Consider the following 27,972-nt stretch of genomic DNA (forward strand, 5'->3'; position numbering starts at 1 on the left):
AGAGCTTTTCTGGAGAGCGAAGGCTGCAGTGCTGACAGCCTGAAACAAATGTTCTTCATGGTTGTCCTTGTGTGTGTGTTGGTTTTGAGTTTTTCATTCAGTTCTTTTTCTGGACTTCTTCACAGAAAAGCGTTGGGATTTGTTGTTTCAGGCTCAGAATGGCTGTTTTCTTTAATCCCCAGTACAAGCCGCATGCTGTTTGTTAATTGTGATGCTGAAGGTTAGCCCAGAGCTGGACCCTGCAGGGAGTCGGCTACAGGGCAGCACTTCCCCACACCGTGCTCTGTGTCTGTGCTTCACCACAGTCAGCGTCACACTCAGTAAAGGGCCTCTAAGTATGAAATTAGTTGCACAAAATGCTTTTATTTTGTCCAAGCAGAAGTCAAAGTCAAATTGCATTTCTTGCTATACAGCAGCTAAGTTCATTTACACAGACCATAGCTTGTTAGAATAGATACAGGAGGAAACAAGTCAAGTATTCCCGTCTGTTGACGTGAGCGCTGCACACACGCAGCAGAGATCCTGAAGGCTGGGGGTAGAATACAGGGGTCCTACAAATACTGTACAGAGTTGTACCCTCTAGGAAGTGTGTTCCTAAAGTGTGTGATTCAGTAACCAGGGGTTACTGAAATCGTAGGTGCACTTTACAAAGCAAACTTATGGTAAAATATGTTGTGGTTCTCAAGATGGGCAAATTAATTGGTAAACATTTACTATCAACTCCTGTAGAGGGATGAAATGCTCACAGAAGGACTACCTGTTTAAAATGTGTCCTAAAAACACTATGCGTTTACTTATGTCCAATTCCAGAACAAGTTAAAGCAAGTGTGGCCTTCCACCAGCGTACACACCTGATTTTGTCTGGCATTTTTCAGCAGCTCTATGTTTTAGGTATAAATATCTACATCCTCAGAAGCTCAAGAGTATTAAGATCTGCAATAGCTGTGTCTACAAGCAGGCAAAAGTAGAGAGGCAGGTTTCTATAAAATGCAAAAAAGAACCCATTTCACCATGGCTTTTTTCTTGGTTTGAAGTTTATGCAGAATTAAACCACTGCAGACAGCAGTTGTTGCTGTTAACCTGACATGCACTCTGGGGCTTCCTAACTGGGCTCTTCTGCTTTGTACTCAGAGGTGCTGTTAAGAGCGCTCCTCAGCTGAGATGGTTTGGTTAGGAGTTGAGCGACGTGACTTCTAATCGGTTCCCCAACTTTAAGTCCATGATTCAGTTACGAACAAAATCTATAGCGTGTGTTCAGCATAAAAAAGCAAGTGGAAAACTTGAACTTACCCATTCTGCCTCTTAACCTGACTGAAGAAACTCTGTGGTTGAGATTTCCCGAACGTGGTTTTATTAAAACCTTAAGTTGTACCTGGCTTTTCTTCATTGAAAAAATATAGCTGTACATCCTTCTTTAATTACCGAGTACCTGAAGGTTACAAATTATTTTTTGCTTTACGTATGTTTTTCACAGCACAAGCATGAGGTGCCAAGAGAAAAGTAAATATTAACAGAGTCGGTCGAAGGTAGGAAAATACAGGAGTATTCCTGCTTGTAAAGGAGATCGACTGTGCTTTTAGATTTCACTGCGGATTGGTAGCAACAGCACACCTGGAAGGATCCGTAACAGCAGACACGGAGCAGCAAGCTGCTGAATGATTCTAATGACCCGATTGTAACTCAGGACTTCTGTACAGAGCGCTTATCAAACCATGCAGTCCAGGTGATTCATGCATTGCATTATGATCTGTAGTCCTTCTTGCTGTAGGGCTTATTGCCCAGGATGTTATCTATTTCATTTACAATATGCGATGTCATCTTTGGAAGAACCTGGGGGTAGAAGAAAACTGACATTTAATTCAGTTTCCACTGAAGACAGCCATTGGATTTTTTCCAAATTCATATCTGGATTTTATCAAATAACGTTTCCTCTGTTGCTTTTCTTTCTTCATGCATATGTGATGTATTTAAGCATTTATTTGACACCTTTCTCCCTTAAAGAAATATTCGTAGTGACTTTACCCTGTGAGACAGTGACAGAAACCACCATCCTGAATTCTATATGCATGCAACTGCAGCAGAAATAAAGTTGGTGGCAGGAATGCCCTTATCTGCGAAAAGCAACAGAGAACAATTAAGGTTCACAGCAATGACATGGGCCTGTGCTTTCCTGCTTACAAACACTGAAGATTTGGTGTAGAATAAATACAGCATCCTGCGTGTTGACATCAGTTCACTTGCTTAAGTAAGCCTTTAGACAAAGAGTGAAGCAACCCATTGAACTGCTGAACGTGGGTTTAATCACTGCAGTTGGTTGTAAGTCACAGTGAGGTGCCACAGGTTTGACTAATTGATGTGTGCATCTGGAGCTGAAACAACACAAAACGTGCTGAGATTCAGTTAAGAAAATGAGGGCACTGTTGTCAACGTCTGTGGATGTAACAGTGGGTGCTGGGCAGGAGCTTCCCCACTGGTGGCACTTGCCTGTATGGCTCCAAGGTTCTCAATCAGCTGCTCTGGATTGGAAGATCCTAGAAGGACAGAGCTCACCCCCTCGTTCCTCAGACACCACGCTGCAAACAAAGGCATGGGATGGTCAGGAACAAAGCACTCAGCACACTGCGCTACTGCCCATGCAGTGTTTGTCAGAGCCTCTCTCTTCATCTGAAGAAGAGCACTATTATTTTTGGAATTTTCCAGGTCACTTCTGAGTCATTTCCAATCCCATTAAACAGGATGGTTCTGCATCGTGTCAATATCTCTCTTTTCCATTTTTAAATGTGCTGTCTCTCATTCATCGGATTGTTCTTGTTTCCACTAAATAAGGACTGGGAATGCCTGGTTTGCTGCATCTGCAACATTCGTCATTTTATGGTTCAGCCTTCTTCCTCGTCTGGTTCCTCTCTCAGCTAAATAATTCAGGAATGCTCGATCCATGGGAAACATACCCCTAATATTTTATCTCCTCAGCCCTTTCCAGGTTGCCTTGTTCTTTTCTGATAGCAAAATACCATTACTGCTTGCTCAAAAAAAAAACCAAAAAACCAAAACCAAACCCATGTAGTTTTGAGTGAGGAGAACAGAGCAGTTGTTACCTCAAAGGTGGTAGATGGCATTTTCATATCATAGAATAACAGAAATATAGATAGAATGGCTTGGGTTGGAAGGGACCCCACGGATCACCAAGTTCCAACCCCCTGCCACAGCAGCGCCTTCAACTTCCATATCCTACAGTGGTCTTGGTTCCTTCTTTTTACTGCATCCCTAGAAATGTGTTACCCTTCTGAATTATTGCTGCAATTCACATCTTCAGTCTCTCCACATTCCTGCTATTTGTTCCACAGTTCCTTATGTCAATCCTGATTACTCATTCAAGTGTTATAACTGAAAAACATGTCTACAGATAGGTACAAAGGGAAAGCTGCCCTCTGTCCTGTTTGAAAGGCAACACAGCTTTTTCAGTTTCTATTTACGTAGTCATTGCTGACTCCAAAGCAAACACCTGGAGCACAGAGTACCTGCAGCCTCCCAGGTTTGTGCAGGAGTCCATCTGCACTCATCTTTCAGCCACACAGAAGGCAACAAATCTTCAGCTCAGAGTATTTCCCTTTTTAGTATGAAGGCGGGGGCTAAGTTGTGCACTTCTGACAAAAGCAAAGAGCAAAGGCACTCAGGTGCTAACGACAGCATCTCCGCTCCCCTTACCGACTGCTAGCTGAGGTAGTGTGCAGCCAAGGCGCTCTGCAATGGGCGAGAGATCCTTCAGCTTCGTTTGCTGCTTTCTTCCCTCCTCGCTTATGATTTTTTCTTTCAGCCACTGGTAGCACTGGAGGGGAATTACACTGCGGTCAGATGTTGGTTTTAACCTTCCCAAACTGAAAGGTTGAGGCAAATAGAAACACCCCTGAAAATCCCCATGAAGCAGTGATACGCAGGGCTGGGCGGGATGTCCCCTCCTGCTGCCTTCTGTTGCAGTGCTCTGCCTTTGTGCACTCACCTGAAGCTGTGACCCCTAAGCACTGGATTGCTGGATTCAATGGCAACAGGAAAATGGTGAAATATTGATCAACTTCTGACGACCCTCTTTCCTCCCCCCAAAAAAGTGAGAGGACATCTGATCTTGTTCAAGGCTTACCATTGCCTTTCAAGGTTAGAAAACTAATGAGAAGGAGCTGAGATTTCGGTTCTCCCATATTCAGACTTGACATTTGATTCTCCTTCATTCTCACCAACGTAATTCAGGCCCCTCTGGGAAACGCTGCCTCCTGAGCTAGCCTGCAGTAAATTGCCCAGACTTTGTCTTGAAATGCTGCCTTCATGTTGAAAACAAATCACAAACGCTATGAAATACCCCACTTGAAAATCATCCCCATTTGTAAGCACATCAGTGCAGGCTGCATCTTTCTTTTCAGCTCATTTCCTGGGGCCCTCCAGCAGTGGGGATGGATTCCTGCCACTGTTTGCCCACCCTCAGCACTGCAGCGCATCCCCTTTCCCCAAACAAGTGACTCAAATACCTTCAGGGCAGCCCTTGAGCTTTCGGGGACCCCGTTGCCGTATTTCCCTGAGATGATCCCGCAGGCGAGGGGAGACCACGTCATCGCACCCACCCCTGCACAGAGTGGACAGAGAGTCATGGAACAAGGAGACCAGAGAGCCAAGGAACCAGGCTGTGCCAGAACCCGCACGCTCAGCCCAGAGAGCAGCGACTGCTGCCTGTTGGTACGGCACCACCAGGGCTGCTCAGCCCCTTGGGGGGCACTGGGAGCATCGTCCTGGCAGATGCAGCCATGCTTCCTCCTCTCATCACATAGGGTGCCCTCATTGCTCACACAAAGCCCTGCATGAGCCCTGCTCAGACAGGTCGGTGCCCACTGAGGGCACAGTGCAACAGTGGCAATTGACACCTCTCCTTATCAGAGATGCAGCAGGTCAAGCTTTCTGCTAGGCCATGGGTTGGGCTCTTGGTTCTTGCATTCTGCCTGTGCTGCAGTGGGGAGAGATGGGAAATCACTCTTCCCCTCCAGAGCCTCAGCTGTGGCCTCCCTTGTTTCTCTCTCTAAATGAAAAGGATGAACTGCTTGGCTGCAGATTTACCTATTTTGTGGTACAGTTCCGGCAGCTGAACCTCCACTTTCTCCCTTTGGAAGAGGTGGTACTCAGCCTGCTCACACACGGGCGGTATCATGTTGAACTGCCGGGCCACCGAGTAGGCTTCCTGGGGAGAGACCATGCAGGGAACATGCCAGTCACATACAGAGTGACACACACGCCCTGCAGAGCAGCCCTGGGGGCTGGGAAATGTGTGTCCTGGTGCCAGCTTATGGCTTTGCTTTACCATGATCTCCATAGCACTCCAGCGTGACGTTCCCCAGTACATGGCCATGCCCTGGTTGATGACGTGCGTCATCGCTCGGACGATTTCTAAGGGAAAAAGACAAACATACAAGAACTCTGTGTCACCCCGCAGCTGCCCCTGCATGCCAGAGTGCTGCCATCACAGCTGGGGCTGCCAGCACAACACGGCACTGCAGGACACAGTCACCATCTCTGCATGCAGATATAGGGCAGGTCCCACAGCTGCGGGTGCTGCAGCCAGAGCAGCCCCAGCCCACGGCAACAAGGAGCAAAGCTTGGTGAGTTGCTGCGCCGTGCAGCTCAGTGGAGGGAAGGCACTGGCAGGGGAGGCATGAAGAGGCTTATCTCGCAGCTTTAAGGAACTTTTACCGGCTGGTTGTTGCCTAAGTACTATCCCATAATAATATTCCTCCTAAAATTTATCACTAGAGGGCAGTACGGCCGAAAAATAAACCAAAAGAAGAAAAGAAAAAAAATAAAATCATTTTCTATTGTGTACATATTAGCTCCTGCTTCTTTACACTACGGCCATTGAGATGCTGCTGGGAAATGAAGCACCTGGAGAACACAGTGGCTTCTGCTGGGCTCCTTGCTCTGCACACAGCTTCAACCTGCTGACACCCACTTGTGTTGGATCTCCTGCCCTTGCTGCTCCCCAGGGTTCTCCTGCTCCTGCCACTCCTGATTAGCGGCTCCTGGGGAACAGAGCTGTGAGCATGGGCTCAGAGTGGGTGGGAACACCACCAGTCAGCAGGGGTGGGTCCGACATGCAGGGCTCCTCCAGCCCTATTTGCTGCTTTGCTCTGATGAGACTGCACCAGCTGGAAAACCAATTTCTTCCCTCTGGGATGGTTCATGGGGTAAAAAGAGAAGATAGCAGATGCACGGGGAAGAAGAGATCCCACACAAGGATGCAAGATGAGCCTTCCTCCCACCCCATGTTTGTCTTCCTCCTTTGGCACAATACACTCACACCTCCTCCGCTTCCCCCCTTCATATCAAGCCACGGCTGGGTGGGTTCTTGTTGAGTAATCCAATCCTCCCAGCATCAAAACAGCACTGAAAAATGGCCCTGAAAAATATTTACCCTCATGGATGATGTGAGCCACGAACAGCGCATCACTCAGACTGACAAAAATACACTGAGCGGATCTGGGAAGCAGAAGAAAACAGTCCTTAGTCACTGTATGGGTAACGCACGAGGCACCCCGCTCTCAGCAGCACTGCCAGATTGCAGAGTGCCCTTTCCTGGGAGAGCTGCAAGAGACAGCCCAGGCCGTGCTGCAGTTCCCAGCCCGCTCAGCGCCACTGCGGCTCTGTCTGTCTGTCTGCAAAGCACTCGCAGGGGTTGCTGAAACAATGCTGGCCATCGCTGCCTTGAGATTGAGAGGAGCTGCCTTTTATACCATGAGAGTTCTCATCCTATTTATGGGGTAAAAAAAAAAAACAGCTTGGCAGAGAGTCGCTCACAGTGCCAATCTGGAGGTTATTGTGAGATTTCTCCTGCAGGCAGCGACAAGCAGCTAAACACGGCAAAGTCTCCATTTATAACCCTCAGAGGACTCTAAAAGTGACAACGTGCTTCTTCCATGGGTGTCTGTCTTCATTCCAAAAAGGCAGAACTCCTGATGGAAGCACTGATCTTTCCCCTGCTGAAGAACAGCTCTCAGATGCCAAATATTGTTCTCCCATTTTGTTTTCTCCCCCAGATCTGCCCTTTTCTCCATTCCTGGGCCATCCTGTTTGGGGCAGGCACAGCCAGCAAGCTGCCCACCGAGCACAGTAACAGCCCGAGCACCCACGCACTGGGGTGAAGCTGCGGGGTGAAGCTGTGGGGTTTCCACAGGGTAAGCCTGTCTGGGAATTCCTCCCTCCCTCCCCCCACAGCACCCTCTTCTCACTGCTGTTAGTTTCCTATTTCTGCCTTACGATCTTTTAGGAATTCTTACGGGTGTTCCATCACACCTCTTACACGCTTTGGCCTGTGGTTGTTTGCATTTCTCTGTTCCCTCCTAAAGAACTGCAGCCAACCTAGAATATTTATAACTGCTCTTGTTTACTAGACCCTTCCCCCATGGGTACGCCTCTGGATGGTCTGCAGACAGCACCCATCTGGGCAGATCACTGCTGGATGCAGAAATGTCATTGCTTCGAGGGGGAGATCTCAGAATAAAGCACTCAGATGATTCCAAACCCTGCAGCCAGGCAGTACCAACCCGAGGCAGCTCTGTGCCCTGATATGGAGCGCAGTGCCCGGTGTGGGGCTGCCCGGCCGTGCTGCACTGCGTTGCCTTCTGCTCAGCTGCACACATTGCCCAGGGTGAGGGAAACATCTGCGATGCAGCCTGGGATCGCATCTCCTCGGGACTAATGTAGCGTGAGGGCAGGGGGAGAGGAGTGCCCATCTGAGCAGACTGTGGGTATCAACTTAGATCAGAAGGGGGATATTTTCCAAGTGAAGTTCTTAATGCCTGGGACTGACAGCTCATCAGGAGAGAGAGATGCGCAGCAGCATCAGTAGGCTGAGCCATTACAGAACTGAAAGCCCAGCCTGACACCCAGCAGCAGTGCCCCATGCCATGAGCTCAGGCCAGGACAGTTCCTCCTTCCAACCTCACCTACTTGCATGCACAAGCATAGAAATAACGTGACAGCAATTTACACTTCTTCTCCTTATTTCCCCAGTTGCATTTCATAATACACAACCTCACTGCCCACTCGAGCAAATTTGCCATGATTTGGTACTATGCATAACCAGCAACAACATCAGGGTGACCTACAGACAGCTCACCCTCAGCATGCAAGCTGCACCATCCCTTCCTGGGGATCCCAGCTGCAGAGCACACACACGGAGCTCCTGCCCTTCCCAAAGCACTCAGTGGCTGCATTACCTCCAGCCACCCACATCCCTGCAGCTGCACACAGGGGATGCAGCACACGTTGCACACCCAGGACATGGCTTTCAGCTGAGCTGGGAGCAGCTCTTTGCTCATAGGGAAAGCGTGGCCACGTAAGGACACAGAGCATAGCTGGGATTGTGCCTCGTGAAGGTAGCTTAGCACTTGGCACGCGTGCCAAATTTTGCCGCACAGACAGATGGCCCAGCAGATGCTCTGGGATAGAAGTGGCTTAGTAGGTGAACCATAAAAAAAGCATGAAGTACATGGAAAGAATAAACACCGCACCATTCATAATGCAAGCACCCCTTTTCTCACCCTGCTGAAAATCTCACCAAGTCCCACAGTTTATACAGAGCTGCCAAGCCCCAGCCTATGCAGAGCTGCTTAAACACCTTCAGCATCAGAGCTCAGCTGTGCTGTGTGTAGGAAAGAACACCCCCATTCCCCAACACAGCACAGCCCCTCCAACGGCCATCGCTGAGCAGAGTGGGCACTGCTGCCTGCACAGCACCGAGCTCTCTGCTGATGCTGCTCTATACAGTGAATGCAGTCAGTAGGGAGCAGGCAGATGTGTGGTACCCAGTGATGGGAAAAGCATGTTGTGGGGTCCTCACCCCCTCCCCACAGCTGGTTGCAGGGGGTGCAGGCAGGTCAGCTGGCACAGAGGCTTCCTAAATGCAAACACACTCATTTCAGCCTCATCTGTAGGAATGAGGAAAGGAAGTACAGGAAGGAATGTTAAAGCCACCATAGGATTTAAAGGGAATGTCTATTTCCATTAAAGACATACAAATTCATTTAGGTGCAAATGTTATAGGGCCCCGGGACATCACGAAAGAACCGTTTCATATTTAAGCCTCCCTGCCTGAATATTTAATAAAGATTTGTTTTTCATTTCCTACCATCAGAGGCATAAGCCTGTAAGCCAGGATCAGTCACAGGAAAACCTTCAGTTACAGCTGCCACTGACCTTCCATGGGGGTGTTGTTGTCCGGGCGGTTGGCAAAGACCACATCCACGTACTCCAGCTGCAGACGCTGCAGGGAGGCCCTCAGCCCTGCGGGGCAAAGCAGACAGCAATGCAAGGTCAGCAGCAACAGAACAGGTGCAGTGCGAGAGAGAATCACAGCTGGAAAAGACTTCTGAAGTCTCCAGCCCTGCAATGGGTCCATGCAGCCCTCCCTCGTGGGCTCTGCGAGGAGCTGGTGGCAGTGGGTGCCAAAAGCCCACATATGTGTGTGTGTGTGTATGTGTGTGTGATGGGGAGATGTCCTAACGCTATAAATCTTCCCAGGAACAAAATGTTTTTATGAATGTTCATGAAGAAGAAGCCAAAATAGAGCCATCTGAAAACGTGTGCTGGAGTTTGAGATCCAAGAAATGGCTGTTTTCACCACGTGTGTTGTAGAAAATAGCTAACAGCGACCTTAATGCTATCTGATACTTCTTCCGGGAAGTTCTTCCATCTGCTGCCAGTGCTTCTCTGTCCTTCTGCAAAGTGGCTTCTCACAGAAAGGCAGAGGGGGGTTGGATGCTATGGGATGGCCGAGATCCCACTGCACCGCTGGGCTGCCCATGGACAGAAACATCACCTCGGAGTTACCCACCCCCCACAGACTGCTGCTCACAGCATTATCCAGTGCCGCCTTAGTGGTAAAGTCATTTGCTAATGTCACTGAGTTCTGCAAATGCAAAATGAGGAATGCTTTCCAGGGCAATGGCCCCGCTCTTCAAATGCTCCCTGTTCAGCTCTGCCCACTGAGTGTGCAGGTGGCCACGCTGATCCCTGGCACACTGTGGGAGCCAGGCTGTGGTGGGGCAGTGCCAGAAGCCCATGAGAGTTGTGGGTACAGACCTCAGAGCTCAGTATCACTGAAAGCTATTTACACTTTGGTAGCACAGGGCAAGCAGCAGCAGCATGGCCCAATGCTGAGCGCCATTTTGTGGGGACAGCTGATTCCCCAAAGGCATCCCCTGTCATCTCACCATAATAAGCTCACAGATAATGCTGTTGATATGACAGAAATGTGTCTTTTCATGGGCACTGCTCTATTTGTGTCCCTCCTGCAAAAGACTGCTGTGCAGGCACAGATCCAGCCTGAAGCAGCCCCAAGCCCCAGTCCCATAGTCACACACAGGATGGATGCAGAAGGGCTGCAGCAAGTGTGGGACTGTGCCCACTGTACCAGCAACCACCAGCAGCCCTGTGTGGAGCCTGGCAGAAACTCAGAGTTCTGGCACAGGAAAATGGCTGAGGCACAGCCAGGTGCAGCACCCACCTTCAATGATGTGCTTCCTCGAGAGCCCTCTCTCTGTTTCAGCCCTGTAAAGACAAAACACACAGTTAGGGGGCTGAGGTGCTGGCCTGCAGCAGGCAGAAATGAGGTCCCATGTCCCAGCTGGGCACAGAGCAAGGGGTAGCAGCCCTCAGCCCCAAGGCAACAGCCACCGCTCTGTATCGCTGAACTTACTTTCCACCCCAGTACAGCTTTGTTGTGATGACCAGACTGGAGCGCCTAGGAACAGAACAGAAAAATTGCTTTTAAATAAAATGATCCCAGAAGAGCCCAAGCAGGATCCCACCTGGCTCCAAGGCAGTGCCCTCCCCCTAAAGGCACCACCACCTTCACAGCATCCATGGGCATCCATGGCTCTCAGTGAAGGAGCGCTCCCTCAGGCATTACATCCCAGGAGAGATACGTTTGCTGAATTAATCTCCAGTGTGATAGTAGATCAAATATTTATCACCAGCAAACTGTTTTGCTGCAAAATCGTACGAGTGTAACAATTTGCCTGGGTTTTGCCTGGCCTGACTTCTTTCTGCCACAGGATGTGGAACATTTCCCAGTGAGCATCCATCCCCCAGAACAGGGGCACTGGCTTTGGTGAGAACACCGCTGGGACCGCTCTATGGTTGCAGGCTATGACACACAGGGGAGAGCCTTAAAGATTATGTAAATGCTCTTAAGATGACACCATGTATGCTAATTTCCTTCATTTACATGAGGTATCGTCTCCTACCAGGCGGCCGAGATGAAGGCCCATCACAGCTTTGCATTCTTAATATACAGCCTTACGTGCGTGTGCAGACCTGCTGCACAAATAATCTGCCTCTCCGCTCTGTGAGCAGAAATGAGGATGAATGCACAGAGATCAGAGGGTCACGGAATGGTTTGAGTTGGAAGGGTCCCTAAATGGCCATCAGCCCCACCCCCTGCAATGCAGGGATGCCCACAGAGCCAGCTCCTAACCAGGTCTCCACCTGCAAGAGGCAGTGATGAGGAGCAGTTAGGAGGGCTGACTGCTGATGGAGCTGCACCCAGAGCCCAGTGCTTCCCACAGGCACCTCCCAAGTCCTACACCAACCCTGGCTAGCTGACTCACAGCATATGTGAGAACCTGGTGGGCTCCCCACTCCCACATGTCCCTGCTGCCCCACTATGGTACCTCCAGCCCTTCTTCTTGAGGATGTTCCCCAGGATGACCTCAGCCCTGCAGAAGAGAGAAAGCCCGTGTGAGAGGCACCGGAGGATGCTCAGAGCAAGCAGAGCTCCACACTGCGGCCAGCCCCAGCCCTGTGGTCCTGCACTGGACACTGTGCCCCTAAAGCTGAGGATGGACATTTTCCTTTTCTTAGTTCAGTAATGATACCGAAAGCATGAGCTGTGCTAGAACTCCTCCTTGCTTGTGGAGTTTTCAGAGCTGTCACCATCATGGACCATTAATCACCACTGAGACAGGCACTGATTTGTCATTTATCCAGGATGTTTCCCAGTGAGTGCTCGAGGCGGCACCAGTGATGCACTTCAGCTGGGTGCAGGGTTGGCCTTTTTTTAAAGCGTGCTCCAAAAGTGAGGAGATTTCCCAAGCAAAGCCTTGCCTGGGGACACAGGGAAGGACCTCAGTGCAGCTGGGACCCCTCATACCCAAACAGCACCCAGACAGGGACTCACTTGCCCGCAGCATACACCTCGGCCGTGTCGAAGAGGTTGACACCACTCTCGTAGGCGATCGTCATCAGCTGCTCGGCCACCTGTGGGACGGACACGGGGCTGAGTGAGGTGATGCTGCTGGGCAATGTGTCACCCGCTGCCACCACACCGACCTGAGCAGGGACACGGAGCTGCACAGCCCCCTGGGGCTGAGCCTGGGAGGAACTGAGGGAAAAGCCCTGTGCTCTCCAAAGGGAAAGCAGCCAAGAATTTAACAAGGTTACAGAAATCGCTCTGCGGATCTATGGGGTTTAGTGCAGGAATATATTCATCTTCTTGTTCTGAGCATTGCCTTTTTGCACTGACATTCTAAACAAGGAGAGCCAGGAAACCAAATTTGTCATTGAAACAGCTCTTTTTGCTTCAGACCACAATACCCAGAAACAGGAATAAATGCAGCTCAGTGATGTGCAGCGATCAGAAATACCAGCAAAGGTCGAATCGCTTACAAAGAAAGAAAGAAAAACGTTTGAAAGCAGAATGCTGGGCCTCTTGCCTGCTGCAGAAGTTATTTTGGGATTTCTGCTGTGGCACCACATGGAGGGCTGCTGGAGCCTTCCCCCTTGTTACGAGCAGCCCTGGTGTACCCAGCCAGCAGTGAGCCCCACGTGGGCAGAACAGTGGAGACCAGAATGGGAGGGAAACCCAAGCACCTTTCCTTTTGTCTCTTCTTATTAGGGAAAAAATAGCAAAATAAGTGGAAATAAAACCACTGCTGTGAGACACCACGCTGCTGTTAGCTATGACTGCCGCTCATTACACGCAGCCTGCAAAAATAGAGCTTTCCTAGTTCTGCTCCAGGAGCGGTACTGCTGCCAATGGCACAGCACGGAAATACTGCTCCACGCAGCAGAGGGGAGGTTGTTTCAAGGGGGAGATGCCTTCATTAAAGCTGATCTTGGGAAATGTCAGATTCGTTAAGATATTTTGTAGCAGAAGCATGAGTCTTGCCTTGCTCTGCATGCCAACGCTCTGCCATTTGCTGTCACCACACCCCACTCCCGATAGCTGGCCATGCTCTTATATATAAGCAGTCTCTGTAGTTTTACTTCATGCGTTATGCTGGAAGAAAAGGTCACTTACCTCGTCTGAGATTTGACCTCCAAAAGTGACCCAGGTCCCTACAAAGACCAAAACAACCGGTTACAATGGGAAAAGCTCCTGCACCAATGTCTGTGTGTTCATATCCATCAGGAGCAATTGGGAACAGAGAAACATTCTGGAGGTGCTGATACACATCGTTGGGGCAGTGAGACGTCCCAAATCCCTGCTTCAGTGTTCACTGTAATGCAGGCCCCAGCCAGGAAGTGCTCAGAGGTGCTGAAGCACTGAAACATGTGCAGAGTGACTTCCCCTGAGCTGGAGCCCAGCACTCGCACCCACCCTTGGCCAAGAACTGCAGCAAAGGCCCCGCTCTGCCAGCAGAGGTTTGCCCTTTCCCTCACTAACAGTTTTCTATGCACCAGCTTCCTTTGCGTATAAGCAAAGTTACTTCCGAAGACGTGTTCACATGGAAACTCTGGATTTCCTGCAGAAGCACCACGGCTGGGGAAAGGCTGTACCTTTCCAGTCTATAAAAGCTGAGCACGTTGCTGCTGTTGGAACAGAAATGAGACTTCTTCAAAGAGTGCAGGCATTCCTGGCCCACACTGCATTGCCACACTGCAGGAAGCGAGCTGTTCCCTGCCAGGACCTGCTGCCACCATGGCCCCAGTGGTGCAGAGAAGGGCCCTCCTCCTTCCTGCCACATTCATTGCATTTCAAAGCCTTTGGAAGAAGTATTTTTTCTTATCACAAAATGCTCTGGTGCCACATTATAATGATAAGAATGAAAATAGGCTTCATTTTATCATTAAGCTCCTTTGTGCAAGTGAAAATTCCGACTAAGACTGATTTCCATGTTAAAGCTTCAGAAGAGTTATTTTTGTAAGAATACATTAAAATGCATCTTTACTGGAGGAAGGGGGAAAAAAAAGCACTGAGACTGTTTACCACAAAGTGATTCTTAAACACACGTGGAGGCCGTGAGCACTGGGCAGGACCCTGCAGGAGGAGCCCCCAGCTCAGCACAGGGCTGAGACAGACACCAGGGACACACAGAAGAGATCGCGGCACGGTTGGGTTGGAAGGGACCTCGGAGATCACCCATTCCAATGCCTGCCGTGGGCTGGTTCCACCCACCAGATCAGCGTCACGCACTGACTGATTAGAAACGAGCCTTCGGGTGCCTAAGCCACATGAGAACAACGAGCTCTTTCTCTCTTTAAATATAAATAGTAAATATATGCAGAACTGGGTACACCTTCCCTCCATACACTGGCCTTCCCCCACGCCCATCCTCCCAGTGGGGTGGGTGCCAAGGAGCTCAGGCTCATGATCATCATCCGAGGGTTGGGAATGACACTGGTCAGAAGCCGTGGAGGAATCATTGCCTTGGTGGCTGCAGGCTCAACCAGCAGGGTGCTGAGTTCATGTTCAGCAAGACAAACCCCAGGGCATCAGGAAACTGCAAGGCTCTGCTGCATCCAGGGCTGGGAGTAGCCTGAGGGACACAGGATGTGCAGAAGAAGGTGCCAGGCCAAGACCAAATGTGCCAAGAGCAGTAGGACAGGCACACAAGCAGCCAAAAGCATTGACAAGGGCACAGCTGGGACACATGGGAGCAGCATGGGGCCATGGTGCTGCGCCCAGGGAGGCTGCAGAGCCCAAAATTCCCTTCTAGAAAGCACAAGGCTCCTTTGGCATTTCCAGCAGCGGCTGAGGATGATTCACAGCCCAACAGGAGCAGTTCTGAAGGAAGAGATACAGGAGAAAAAAAATAGTAGTGAAGAACAACCCTTCCTTGTCCCCGCACCAAGCAGCCATGTGCCCTTTGCCTGTCCCCATTAGCAGTGTGAGCACAGCCCCAGTGCCCTCAGCCCCACCGGGACACCAGCACAGCCACAGTGCGTTTCGGGGCCCTTGACCTTTTGTGATCCTCTCTCTATTGTGTAAAAGGGAGCAGTGACATGAGCAGAGATGCCTCGGAATTACAAGAGCACTGAGGCTATCGGGGAGGGGAGCGAAGAGCAAGCTTGAAGCTGGGGACACAGTCGGAATACAGAAGGATGCCAAGGACATTTCTCCAGCGTGGTGTGTGTAGTAGAGCACAGCTCCAAGGCACAGCAGCTCCCCAGCCGTGCTTGCCCCGCACTGAAAAGCTGCTTCCCAGCTGGATACCTGAACTCCAAGGAAGGAATTTCTACAGTGAAGCTGGACTCAGCTCTGTTCCCATCACAGCACCCAGCCTAGCACGGCGTGACTATTTCTGGGTTATTTGCTGATGCAAGATTCACTGCTTGATAATTCCACTGCTGGCAGATATGTCACCTTTCAGAAGAGCAGAGATCCTGGCTGGAACACAGGGCTCTGCCTCCCCTGAGGACGGATCCACACCCCACTGCAGTGAGGCAGTGCCACATGAAGTTCCTGGCCACTACATCCATCCTTGCTCCATTGATGTCCGGGTGCTTTTACCTGTGGGGTTTGCAAAAGCTTTGCCCCAAATCAAAGCCACCAACATTCAAGGAAAAGCCTGACTCCTTTCTGCACCACATGCTCCTGGGTCTGCACCACGGGTGGCTCTGCCACGTGGCAGTGGAAACTGCTCTGCAGCTGTAGGAACCTCTTGTAGTGTGAGTTTTCTCCTGGGCATCTTGATGAGGAATTGGATTTTCTGGATTTGGATTTTTGGATTTGGGGTGGCTGCTTTCATCCTGCTGCTCCTTCCCTCGCAGCCCTCCTTGCCTTGCTGGAGGCTGTCTCTGTGTTTGCTGAACACCAGCAGCCCATCTTCCGACTTTGCTTTGAATTAACCACCGGGATACATGACCTTATTTCTTCCTGCATCCCAAACACATTTCTGAACCAACATTGCTGCAGAAACCTTCCCCAGCCCAGGCACTTGCCCAGGGCAGGACTCTCTGATATTCCCCTTTGAAATTCTCACCTTGGGCTCACCGACAGAATGCACAGATGTGCCCACGCAGTGAGATTTCACATTTGTGAGGCAGATTGCTGAGCTGGCAGAAACTTGGGTACAACTTCAATTGGATTTGCGTGCTGCAGGGGCTTAGGGAGACAAACACATCTCCCAGGGAGCTGCGCAGGGAGCTCATAGAACAGCTGCCCAAGTGTGTATGGGGCAGACACTGACAGACCTGCAGTGCAAGAGAACCAAGCTGTGCTCTGGAGATGCACATCACAGCAATGACTGCTGAACCCAAGGCTTCCTCCTCCCTTGCTCCCCAGCCCAGCACACTCTGAGCTACAGGGGCCCAGGAAAAGCATGAGAATACCACGAGGTCACTGCCCCATGGCACTGGCCCCACTCCTGCCCGGCTGCCAGCACCCAGCCCTGCAGCTGCACTCCCGAGGGCTGATCTATAGGGACATGGCCCCACGTGCCTGCAATTAAAGAAAAGCTCTGCAAGGCATTTTTCTGCCACCACTTCCTCTCACACAACAACATTTGCTCTTGGTGAAACTGCAAGTGTGAAAGAAAACTCTACACCAGCTCGTAAGTCCTTTAAAAGCCCGGCATCTATTTTGGTCAGAAGAGCTCTTCTTGCCGGAATAGGGCTTATTTTTGTGACTTGTAATAGAGGGTGACTTGCATATCCCCCTCTATTTTAAAATCAACTCTCAAAACATCTTGAGAAAAAAAAAAAAATGCATTTTAAAGCATTGCTCATGTGGGTGGTACAACTGCTGGCAAGGGAGCTGATGGGGCCAGGGACCCCACAGCTGAAGTGGGGTTGTGTGTGTGGGCTCCCCACAGGGCCAGCACACGGTCCTGCCGTGCTCAGAGTGGCACTTCTGAATCACAGAACCAATGGGAGAGACCTCTCAGATCCCCCACCGCACCATACCACTGCCCACAGCCCTCAGTGCCACATCTCCACATTTCTGAGCAGCTCCAAGAATGGTGACCCCACTGCTCCCTGGGCAGCTGAGCCAAAGCCTGGCCACTCTTTGGAGAAAAAATATTTCCTAATATCCAACCTGATCCAGCACTGCTGGAATAGAGCCCTGTTCTTCCCTGTAGCACTTCAGAAGTAAAGGTCTGTGCAGAAGCCATGTGGCTCTGGCCATGCACTCACCCAGACCGAGGCATGAAACACGCAGTCCGGATTTCCCAAGGTTCCTAGGAAAAAAGAAATAAGACAGCGTTAGACCCAGGAGGGACACTGACCGGGTAAAGCAACTGGAGAATGCTGCTTTTCATAGGGTGTTTGAGTTGGAAGGGACCTCTAAATGCCCTCAGTCCCATCCCCTGCAGTACAGGGGCACCCACAGCTCCATCAGGTGCTTTCAGCCCTTCCTCTGATTGTGGCTGTCTGCTGGTCTGGGCACACACCCCTCCGGGCAACCTGAGTCCCTCAGCACCCTTATTGCAAAGAGCTTTTTCTTTGTATCCAGCCTAAATCTGTCCCTTTTGGTTTGAAACTGTGTAGGAAGGATGATCGCAGTACTTACACCCCCAATACTGCTCCCTGTGTCAGAGTTCTCACCCAGCACAGCCACAGATTACATCCCTATTTAACATAAAGCTGTAACACAAAATCCCCACTAATTACAGCCTCCTGCTTTAGCCTTCACATCACAGACCGATCTGTGCAACTCCTTGGTCAGACAGAGGTGTAACGGGGCCACCTCCGTACTCCCACTGCAGAGCTCTGCGAACAATTGCTGTGCTTTGTTTCTGCTCTCTGGGAATTACTTAGAGCCCAAAGAAAGAGCAGGACAGCCCTCCCACCCTCCCAAAACCCAGCTCAGTGGTTGTCCCGCACCATTTGGGTGCTTTCATCTCCCTATGGCCCCCAGCTGACATGGGCCAAACCCAGTGCAGAGCACAGCCCCAGACTGAGGGCTGGCATTTAAATATTGGAGCAGCACCACCTGCCCCAGGCTCACAGTGGGCTTGAAGCTGGCACCAACTCCGCTTCTTTTGTCCTTTTGCATGAGAACACCACTGGATCCACACATAATAAATGGATACAGACAGCACCAGCGATGCCAACCTACACACGACAGCTGCTCGTGCCCCCAAGCAGGGCTGCACTGCCTCTGGCAGCTCATGGCAGCAGGGCTGTGGGTCACATCACCCCAGCAGAGGTGGTGTTTCCAGCACACATCTGCCTTTGGAAAACGCCTTTTGCTGGTTGAACTGCAGCCGGCTCCTCGCAGAGTCCTCTCTGCTAATGGATCTGGGCAGAAACACCGTGTTTGGCTTCCCAAACACTGTCCTTGCCATGTGCTTTGTGTGCACGTGGCCGGGGTGCTGGAAAAAATGTATGTCTATTGGAAAGAGCCAATGCTGAAAATGCCAAATCCTTTTAGTGCAAATGGAACCTGGTGGCTGCTCAGCTTGCGAGAGGGCATCCAGCACACGGTGCACAGATTAGGAATCTAGCTCTAATTGAATTTGCTTTATGTAGAAGCAGAGAAGGTCTCTGTGCATCCTCCATAAGGTTTGGCACCAAATGAGTGAGGCACGCAGAGCTCAGTGGGGCTGGCAGCCCACAGCTGCCCCATTGCCTTGTAAACCCCTCCTGGGCACAGCCCCTCCATTCACATGCTCCAGTTAGCTGGAAGGCCACACACAGAGCCACAGACAGAATCAACACCTGCCCAGGGCACCTCGCCTCCAGCACAGCCCTCACATTGCTCAGCAGCACGTGGCCAATGATTTGGGGACCACCCCTGGGGCAGCTCGGTGCTTTGAGCAAACAAAAGCCTTCCAGAGCTGGCTCCTCTCAGCCCCTCAATGGTTTGTTTCCAAATAACCAGAGGGCAGAAGCTGCAGCAGTGCCTGGCAGTGCCCAGCTGCAGCCCCGTGGCTCCCAGCAGGACCCCCAGCACCAGGCATTGCCCTGTACAGAGCTGAGGATGTTGGGGACCAGCATGAGGAGAGTAGAGACACAGCACCCAGCTGAGACCCCAAGTGCCACAGCCACAGGAGCAGAGGGACTTCCATCACTGCACCACAGTCCATGCACTCATTATGAGAGAGGACACTCCAGGCTGAAGTATTTGTTAACCTTTTTCCCTCCTAAACTTTGCAAGATTTATATCCAAGCAGAGATAGAAAGATGCAGTCTTGCAAGATACGGTCAAGTTTATGGAGCTTGCAGGGGAAAAAAAAGCAGGGATATTCTGTCACGATGCAATTGTGGTCAGCAGGATTCTGCATCAGTGAGCACCTGGCTCCTTGGAAAGACTCTGCAGCCCTTTAAACACACACAGAATTATGCACACCAAAGAGAATTTGGTTCCGGACCTGGCTGTGATGCTGAATAAGCAGAGCCTTTTATTTCCACAGAACTGGGGGATAAAGTGTTTTGCTTGTTGGGCATTTTGCTGCGAGCAAATCTACGAGCAGAACCATACAGATATTGGGTGGAGAGGTGCATCAGAACTAAAGAACATGCAGGAGGAGCTCATGGTATGGCTGAAGTTCACAAGAGGAGCAACAACAGTGGCTTCCAACCACAGGGGATGATGGGTTCAGAAATGGGAAGTGGCAAAGAGGGGGAACAATGTATTGAACAGGAAATGCAGAACAGGGTAACGAGAGGCACCCGAGATAAAGATTGACTGTAAGAACTCAGGGAGGGGGGGAAAAAAGAGGCTTATTTTCAGGAATCTCAGAACAAAGACTAAACCATCCCCAGGGGATGCTGCTTTGTGATGTGGCACTGTAGGAAGATCAGATTACGTCTGAAATAAAAGTTAATTTTAGTTAAAAAGACAAGAAAGTTTAAAACCAAGATGAATATTTGGCAACGAAAAGTGAGACTAATCACAGTGCACAGCAGCTCCCTGAGGCCATATAACTTATTCTCCAGATGGGGATCTGAGGAGAGCGGTGTCCAGCGGCACTGCTGGCTTCCTGCAGCCTAACAAGGGCCCCTATATACAGGATGAGGGCATCCTCAGGGGTTGCAAAGCTTTCCTCCAGTTCTGGGTTTTCTTTTAACTACTCCTTTACAACTTTCCCCTAATGAAGGTGCCCCTGTCAGCACCCACAGCTACTGTGTTGGCTCGGGGTTACCACCATCCACCCAGCAGCACAGGTGTGCACACAGCAGCACAGTGTGAGAGAGAGCAAATACCATGCAGTACCTTAGAAAACCCAGAGCAAACCCCACAGCAGGGAGAAAAGAAAAGGGAAAAAGGAGCAGAAGGCTGCTGTGGGCAGCGATGGGTGCTGCAGCTCAGTGCTCTCCCCACTCCCAGGGCCTGGGGTTGCCCCAGCTGTTCGACAGCACTTAGCCTGAGTGCTTCATCCTCTCAATTCCACTCCATTACTCTTTCAGGAAGGTCCTCTCTTTGCAGTAGCTGCACGCAAGCTCCTTCCCATCTCTAGTATAGACAGCTTGTTAAGTAACGCCATATCATTTCTTGCGCAAAAAACATCCTTCCCTGTGATGCCCTGTCCCAGTTAACTCAGGGGTGCACAGGGCAGCCAATTATAAGCCCTGCTCATTGAGGCTCCCTTTACCCAGGCTCACAAAAACCCTTTCAAGTGAAACCAGCCTGGTGTGAGTAGTGCTCAGCACAGACCCCAGGCACAGCCCCGCTCTGTGCCCTGTGCTCAGCCAATGCCTCCCCCAGGTGTTTCATGGTCACTTTGAGTTTAATTATTTCCTCCAAAGAGGAAATGCTGACAGTGCACTCAGAGCTGGGCAGGACCAAAAGGAATACGTGATTTATTTCTGCTTTATGGGTTGGGGTGAGGACCACAGTAGGACATAATGTGCCCGGACACATCCCAGGGACACTCAGAGCTGATGATGTCCTTAATTAAAGGGAAAGGGGAGAAAGTGAGCCCAAGATGCAGCCCATGCCATATGGCAAGAGTAGCGCTTGTCTCCTGTGGCACAGGACAGAAAGCAATTGTAATTAACCGTTTTTAATTAACTCTAGTGCAAGGGAACGTGTAGGAGAGCCTAGTGATAGCTGCAATGCTGGAGGCAGCAGTGCTGAAGGGAACAGCCCTGTACTGAGCATCATCACAAGCTGCATCACTGCAACCCCAAACCCTGAGCTTCCCAAGTCCCTTCTAGGCTCTCTGTACCCCCAGGGGAAGGAGAACTCACCCAGTATCCTGCTGCAGACATTCTCCACACCCTTGGCCCTGCTACAGACCCCCATGCGCCTCTCAGGCAGCACCTGATGCATGCCCTATGGTTCTGTGCAGGGAGCATGGTCACACAACTAAAACCTACCGCCCTCCCAGCAGTGATTTATGGCCTGTGCCTCCTGTGCTCCTTAATCAGCTAATTAGCCAACAGCTGCTGCCTGCTACAGTGATAGGACAAAGCAATCAGGAACAAACACACCTGGCTATGCAGAAACATCTCACTGCTGCCCCACAAACAACCCCTGCCATCCCAGGTGCTGTGTGGTGCATTTTCAGCTGCCCCCATTGCAGGTGTCCCAGCCCAACCTGTTCAGGAGAGGCAGAAAAAGAGTCAGACTTTGTGTCACCAAGCAAGGGCTGAGCTGCTGAGAGTCTGCAGCTTTGCTTGTCTCTGCTTGGCTGAGCAAACATCGCTGAAAGCTTAGCGACCTCCAGCAGTGCCATGGAGGCAGCAAGGTGAAGGTATCCAACCTGTCTGTCTGCCCACCCATCTATCTACCTGCCTATCTCTCCATATATCCAGCTATCCACCATCTGTTCATTCACTGATCTACCCATTGAATCATGGAATCACAGGATCATTAAGGTTGGACAGGACTATTAAGACGCCAAGCCCAATTGTGAGCCCATCGCCACCAAGCCTCTGAGCCATGTCCCATCTATTCACCCATCTCCCCATCCATCTCCCTATCCACCCAACCACTTAACTATCTATCTATCAGAAATGAGACAGAGAAAAACATGTTGTTTTTTAAGAAAGAAGTTTTAAATAAAACCTATGCAATACCACACATGGTGACTAAAGCATTTCAGACTCCACACCCACAGAAGAATAATCAGGCTCAGAAGAGCTTCAATAACGCCATTCCTCCCTTTCCACCCCCGGTTTCCTTGCCCTGTGTTGATGCCACTGCCCACAGCAGCTGACCTCCAGCAGTAACACCAGACCAAGGGGATGCATCCCACACAAGTCCCTGTGGCAGCTGGCCACCAGGACAAGGATCCCACATCCCCAGGGCTGCCTCGGGCTCCTCTGGCACCCTGGCAGCCCGCATCCCACCCCATAAGCAAAGCTGGGAAAGAAGGAGTAGGCTTTCCTGTGGATCATCTGCAGTTTGACTTATTGTTACCAAAATGCACAAAAATGCCACCATTCCTGAGGTTTGCAGGGGGAAAACAACGTTGCTTAGAAACATCCCCATTATTGCTTTGGAACAGCTTCTTTTTGAACAGAAAATGAATAAAATACGCAATTTGCTCCCTGCAAACTGAAGCTGATTCACATAGCAGCGAGGCCCAGCAAAGCTTCTGGGCTGAGCTCCCGCAGGAGCCTGGCAGCAGGGCAGTGACCCACAGCTTTTCCTCTGAGTGCAAGCAGGAGGGAGGGAGAAGGGTAGGTGCAGAACTCGGCGCTGCTGGCACTGCTCAGCCACCGCCCCCAGAAGCCCAGCACCCAGCAGACTTTGCTGTGCTGCTCTTTCTGTTCTGAGCTGGTGACAGACTGCACACTTCGCACCGCTGGAGCATGACAGTATGCTGATGGGTTTGCATGCAAAGTTTGCAGTACAAGTGCTGGCCCAGACCGTGGTGCTGGCCAGCTGCTCTCAGCATGCAGGGTGAAGCTGTGGCTCTGGGGGGCCTAGTGCAGTGCTGGAGCAAGGAGCTGCCCCCCAAAGCACTTCTGAGCAGCACAACCCCATTGCTCACAGCTCTAGCAGTAGTTGGCAATGTGGGGCTGCAGGTGTTGGAGTGCAGCTGTGCCCTGTCCCTGGCTCTCTTCACACTTTCCGAACCATTCCTGCCATGCACGCAGCCACAGGCATGGAGGCAGCTGATTTTGCCTGCAATTTTCTTGGCTGTGTCCTTCAGAAAGTTGCCGATGATGCATTAAAATGCAGATCAGGGGAAGTGCATGGGCCACAGACAAGCGCAGGGGCTGCAGCGAGCACTGCTGCTGTCCCACATGCACCCAAGTTCCCCATGCTCTGCGCTCCAGCTTTGTTCCCTGCAGCGTGGGAAGCACTGCATGCACAAAGGTGGAGGCTCAGCTCTCCGAAACCCCTGGAGCTCTGCAGGGCCCTACAGTGAGCACTGCGCAGGGCCATGCATCCTCCCTGAGCACTGAGCACTGTCCCTTCGCACCCTTGGTGAATGCCTCACAGCTCTCATGCTGTAGCAATAGTCTGAAATACAAATATTCTGCTCGAAATTCCAACTGGACTCTGCTGAAGCAGCCGTGCTAAAACAATACTTTAAACATGCCTTAAACTGTGCACTTCACTGGCAATTAAGTTAGCAATGTTTCTACATCACATCCTTTCTTCCACCCATTTAAGCATTAGATTAATGTTGTCAAGCAGTGCTTAAATGGAAAAAACCCATTGCAGGAACAACCCAGGAGTGGATGTGGCATCCATCCGTGCCGGCAGCCCAGAAGCTTGCAGCCTGCTGCCCTTCTGCTCACTGCCACCCACAGCTACACCGCACAGCACTGCCTCCACACTGCCTGTCGTAGTTCCAGAGCTCATCGCCTCCCAGTGCCACTGTCCCATGGCACCAGTGCCAGCACCTTGTGCCAGCACTCCTCTCATGCACTGTCACACCCCATCCAGCGGTGACAGTGGCAGACCCTGCACGCAGTTCTGAGGCACAGCTGCCACCCACAGGCTCTGCTTCAAAGCTTCACCTAAAACCCCTTTGTGCAGATGGAACCCGGAGGAGGAGAGGCGGCTCCTTTGGATCCATTAAATCTGCAGTCCTGGGGGCAAATGCATTGTGAATGTAAAGGCAAACCCTTCCTGTTCACTGGAGCGGTCTTACAGCAATAAAGTGAAGCTCAGGCCATGAGCCATAAAAACAATCCCGGAGAGCTATTGAAATAATATGTAACCTTGTGGCAGAATAATTGGGCTATTGCCTGACAGTGCTTAAAGCTACCCATAACTGCAGCAAAAGCCATGAATCCCTGAGCACTCAAGGCAGCCATCTGCCTGACGTCCATAGCTGCAGGCAGGGACAGGGAGGACCCAAGCCCCAAAACACCACGAGGAGATCCCCGCTCACTGCAGGGCATGGCAGCAAGGAGCTCACCCAACTCATGCATCACACTCTTCCATTGCCTGGCATCTGCCCACAAAGCTTTGCCAATGCAGTGCTGGCATTCCTAACGCAATGCGTCTGTATGGGAAATCCATACCTCGCTGACAGCACTGCAACATTCTCTTGCAGCCCATGGTGCGTGGAGAAGGAGTGGAGGAGGCAGCTTGGGGCCGTGGTGTGAGGGGAGGGTGCCCTGCAGCACTGTGCAGAGGGAACAATGGGACAGCAATGGGGTTTATCCTCATTGTGTGCACCAATTGTGTTTGCCACTGGAGACTGATCTGGGCAACAAAGTGGGATTTTCTGGCACCCTATTTGTCATGCCTTCACTCACAGAAAACGGGACTCTGCCCCATGGCACAGAGCTGGGGGGGAAGCGGGAGCAGGGAGGTGTCAGTCCCACACCCATCACAGCACCCACCTGTGCTTGGGCTTTGCTCACAGGGCCAGTACAGCAGATTGCAGCCCTGCAGCTACACCGTCCTCCAGACAAGGAGGAAGGATGCTGCATTCCCAGACAGGACCCAATGCACTCAGCCAGGCACACTCCATCCTGCCCCCATGGTGACGCAGCTGTCACAAGTGGTGACATGGGGAAGCCCCGTCTGATGGTTCCATGGCACATCCGCACGTGGGCTCACAGCACATGGGCTCATGGCACGTGGCAGCTTGCTTCCTGAAGCTGTGCACTGCTTGCTTTGCGCTGTTTTGATGCCTGGATGATGCCACAATTAGATGTGAAGGAAACGAAGTGAGATGGAGCAAATGAAATACACACATGGGAACACACCTGGATCCTAATATTTACAGACATTCCCCAAAGAATGCATTTATTCCAGCGAGCTTTGTATTTTATGTTCCAATCTGTTCTCTCATCTGGAGAAAAGCCAGAAATGAGCCTGGTGCCAGCTCTGCTCCCCTTGGCCCCAACACTCTCTGTCACCATCTCCCTGTATGCAACGACAGCAAGACAAGGATCGCTCCCTGCATGGCCTGCCATCCACTGCACCAGGTTCCCTGCAATGCTGTGCCCCATGGCAGTGCTCCATGGAAATGCCATAATGCGCTGCAGTAAGGCAATGCTGTGCCCCAAGGCAATGCCCCATGGAGATGCCGTGCCCCACGGCAACGTCCTATGGCAATGACACACATCCTTTCCAACCACAGCATCCCCATGTTCTGAGCAGGTACTCAGCAGTGCTGGAGTGCTGTATTTTTAGCATAAAACAAAAGGCATCCTAAGTAGCACGTCATTTCAGGCAGCACACATTGTAAAGCCTGACAGCAGTGACATAATGCGAGCAGAAAATGAACTGGGAAGGACTTCAGCCTGAAATACAAGGGAGCTGAGGACTTTACAGCATTACTATTGCAGCTGCTGGGGAAAGCCTTGGGCTTCTCCAGACACAGAATTTCCCTTGGATTGAGGAACCACAGAGGAACAAGAAACATCAGCTCAGTCACTGCTGGAAAGCCTCTTCCCTAACTAAAGGTTACCTCGATCTGCCAGCAGCACCAGGGCTGAGCCAGGAGCTTTGTGCAGCTCTTCCTCACATTTCCCCCATGCTGCTTCTCTTGAGGGAGAAATCTCCTTTAGGTATGGAGAGATTTGGGAGCAGAACCAGGGATTAGTCACAAAGATAAAGCCTCAGCCCCATCACAGCTGTGATGCTATTCCTGCTGCAGTCCCCAGGCTGCCTGCAGCCGGGAGCCGGTGGAGCTGTGCCAGCCACCAGCTGGAGGCAGAGCTCAGCCCTCGCTGGAGAAACCTTCCCCAGAACTGAGCTCGGGATGAGTTATAGAGCCCCAACTCTGCGTAGCAGCAGAAGGTGCAGCCACATCATGTGTTGGTCATTGTGGGAGCCCCAGGCAATCAGCATGTCAGAATAACTACTGACAATTAGCACATGGTCCGCAGTACTAACGAGCAGAAGCTGTGACTTGGTAGCGGGTTACATCTGTAGTGCTCTGTGCTCGTGCATACAGCACTGTAGGGCAGCAGGCATGGCCCCGGGAAGTCACTGGGGCCAAACCCACAGTGCACAGCAAACAGCAGTGAGCATCCCACCCGCTCCGTATCTGTGCACCCTGTGCTGCACACACCTGGTGCCGAGCAGCAGCCCAGCACAGCCCAGCACAGTGTCTGCCCCATGGCCAGAGCTGCAGAGCCCTGAGCCCCAAGGGCTCTGCTCAGTCAGGATCTGCCCCCAGCAGCTGACGAGGGGACATCCCAACCAAAAATAGCAAAGTGACAAAGCCAGAAGAGCCCTCATTTTTCAGCTGGAGGTGTGGCAGAGAAGCCCATCAGCATCTCAGAACAAAGCAGCAGCCTTGTACCGGTTTTCATTTCTAGGCTATGAGCAATCTGCACAAAATATACTGTAGGAATGCTTGTGATTTCCTTCTGCATTTCACTCCCCCTGCCCGGGCTGAAGTCTGTGAGCAGTCCCCGGGATGGAGTGGCACTGAGGACAGCTGCTTCCCTTCACTCCGTGCACGCTGCAAATGAACTTTTCCTGTCCAGCCTCCAACGTGCTTTGCTAATTGATTCTGCTCATTAATACCAGTGTAAGTTATGTCAAGCACTTCATGGGAACCATCTTAATAGCAGTGCCATCAATTCACAAGTATCCCTTACAGCCCACACGGGTGTTCCTTGTACAAAATCACAAGCACACATGCCGGCAGAAGCCTTAGCACACAAATGCTGTTTGGTTATGCAGAGGTTTAAAGATCCCCTAAATCTCAGCAGCTCTGACACCAGAGGCATCCGGAGAGGAAATTCTATAGAGCTGCAAAGCAAAGAGCCATCATTACACACCGCAACCGAACAATGGGTGCCGCGACCGTACCTATATTTCATGCCAGTTTGCTTGGCGGTGGATTCCTTGAGCGAGATGTGGTGCTGAGGAGTGAAGGTCCCCAGGCTGCGGGCGATAATCGCCACCGTCCGGAATTTGGCCCTGGCTGCGTTCACCACGTTGGGAGCAGCGGCGTTCTGCTTGCTGATGAGCCGCTCTTCCCCATTGCGACTCTTCAGGTTGTGCTCCGTGCAGGCGATGGACACCTGCATCGCGCCCCGCGGCCCAGGGGAGCCGGTGGCTGGGGCACGCCGCCGGGTAGAAGCCCCCAACCCAAGCCCGGCTCGCGGTCACACCTCCCCCGGCGACGGCCTCGGTGGGTCGGGGAGCGGCATCCGCCTTTAGTCGGGCGCTCGGGGGAACATGGAGCTGTCCCCACTGCTCGCAGGCTTCGCCGCCGCCGCCGCGTTACATCAGTGCGGGAGCGCCCCGAGCCCCCCCAGGAGCGCTGCACCCCCGGGAGAGGAGCTGCCTTTTGTACGGGCACAAAGGCACCGGTGGAAGAAGCAGAGGGGAGAGCGGCGCTCGCAGCGGCTTGACGTTGAAAATGGGCTAATCATGGGGAAAAAAAGGAA

The 27,972-nt window shown here is 51.5% G+C and overlaps 1 protein-coding gene across 1 annotated transcript; it reads right to left on the bottom strand.

The window, feature by feature from the left end:
- Positions 1–345: 345 nt before the first annotated feature.
- KCNAB1 (potassium voltage-gated channel subfamily A regulatory beta subunit 1) lies at positions 346–27,972 on the bottom strand. The gene is made up of 14 exons (XM_072344185.1): positions 27,389–27,972; positions 17,392–17,435; positions 13,334–13,371; positions 12,212–12,291; positions 11,706–11,750; positions 10,730–10,774; positions 10,538–10,581; positions 9,229–9,315; positions 5,339–5,424; positions 5,098–5,218; positions 4,518–4,612; positions 3,706–3,826; positions 2,485–2,573; positions 346–1,830 (listed from the first exon to the last, which is right to left on the bottom strand). Exons 1-14 carry the CDS (start codon positions 27,607–27,609, stop codon positions 1,741–1,743), a joined length of 1,206 nt encoding a protein of 401 aa, XP_072200286.1. The 5' UTR covers positions 27,610–27,972; the 3' UTR covers positions 346–1,740.

The sequence above is a fragment of the Excalfactoria chinensis genome, chromosome 9, assembly GCF_039878825.1.
Source record: "Excalfactoria chinensis isolate bCotChi1 chromosome 9, bCotChi1.hap2, whole genome shotgun sequence".
NCBI lineage: Eukaryota > Metazoa > Chordata > Aves > Galliformes > Phasianidae > Excalfactoria > Excalfactoria chinensis.

What these genes read in the sequence shown, in the direction of transcription:
- KCNAB1 (XM_072344185.1), bottom strand. Translation starts at nt 27,609, where the DNA reads ATGCAGGTGTCCATCGCCTGCACGGAGCACAACCTGAAGAGTCGCAAT. An exon ending in GAGGTCAAATCTCAGACGAG is followed by an intron (nt 12,292 to 13,333) that starts GTAAGTGACCTT and finishes TCCGTCCCACAG; the next exon opens with GTGGCCGAGCAGCTGATGAC. An exon ending in GAGGTGTATGCTGCGGGCAA is followed by an intron (nt 11,751 to 12,211) that starts GTGAGTCCCTGT and finishes TCTCTTCTGCAG; the next exon opens with GGCTGAGGTCATCCTGGGGA.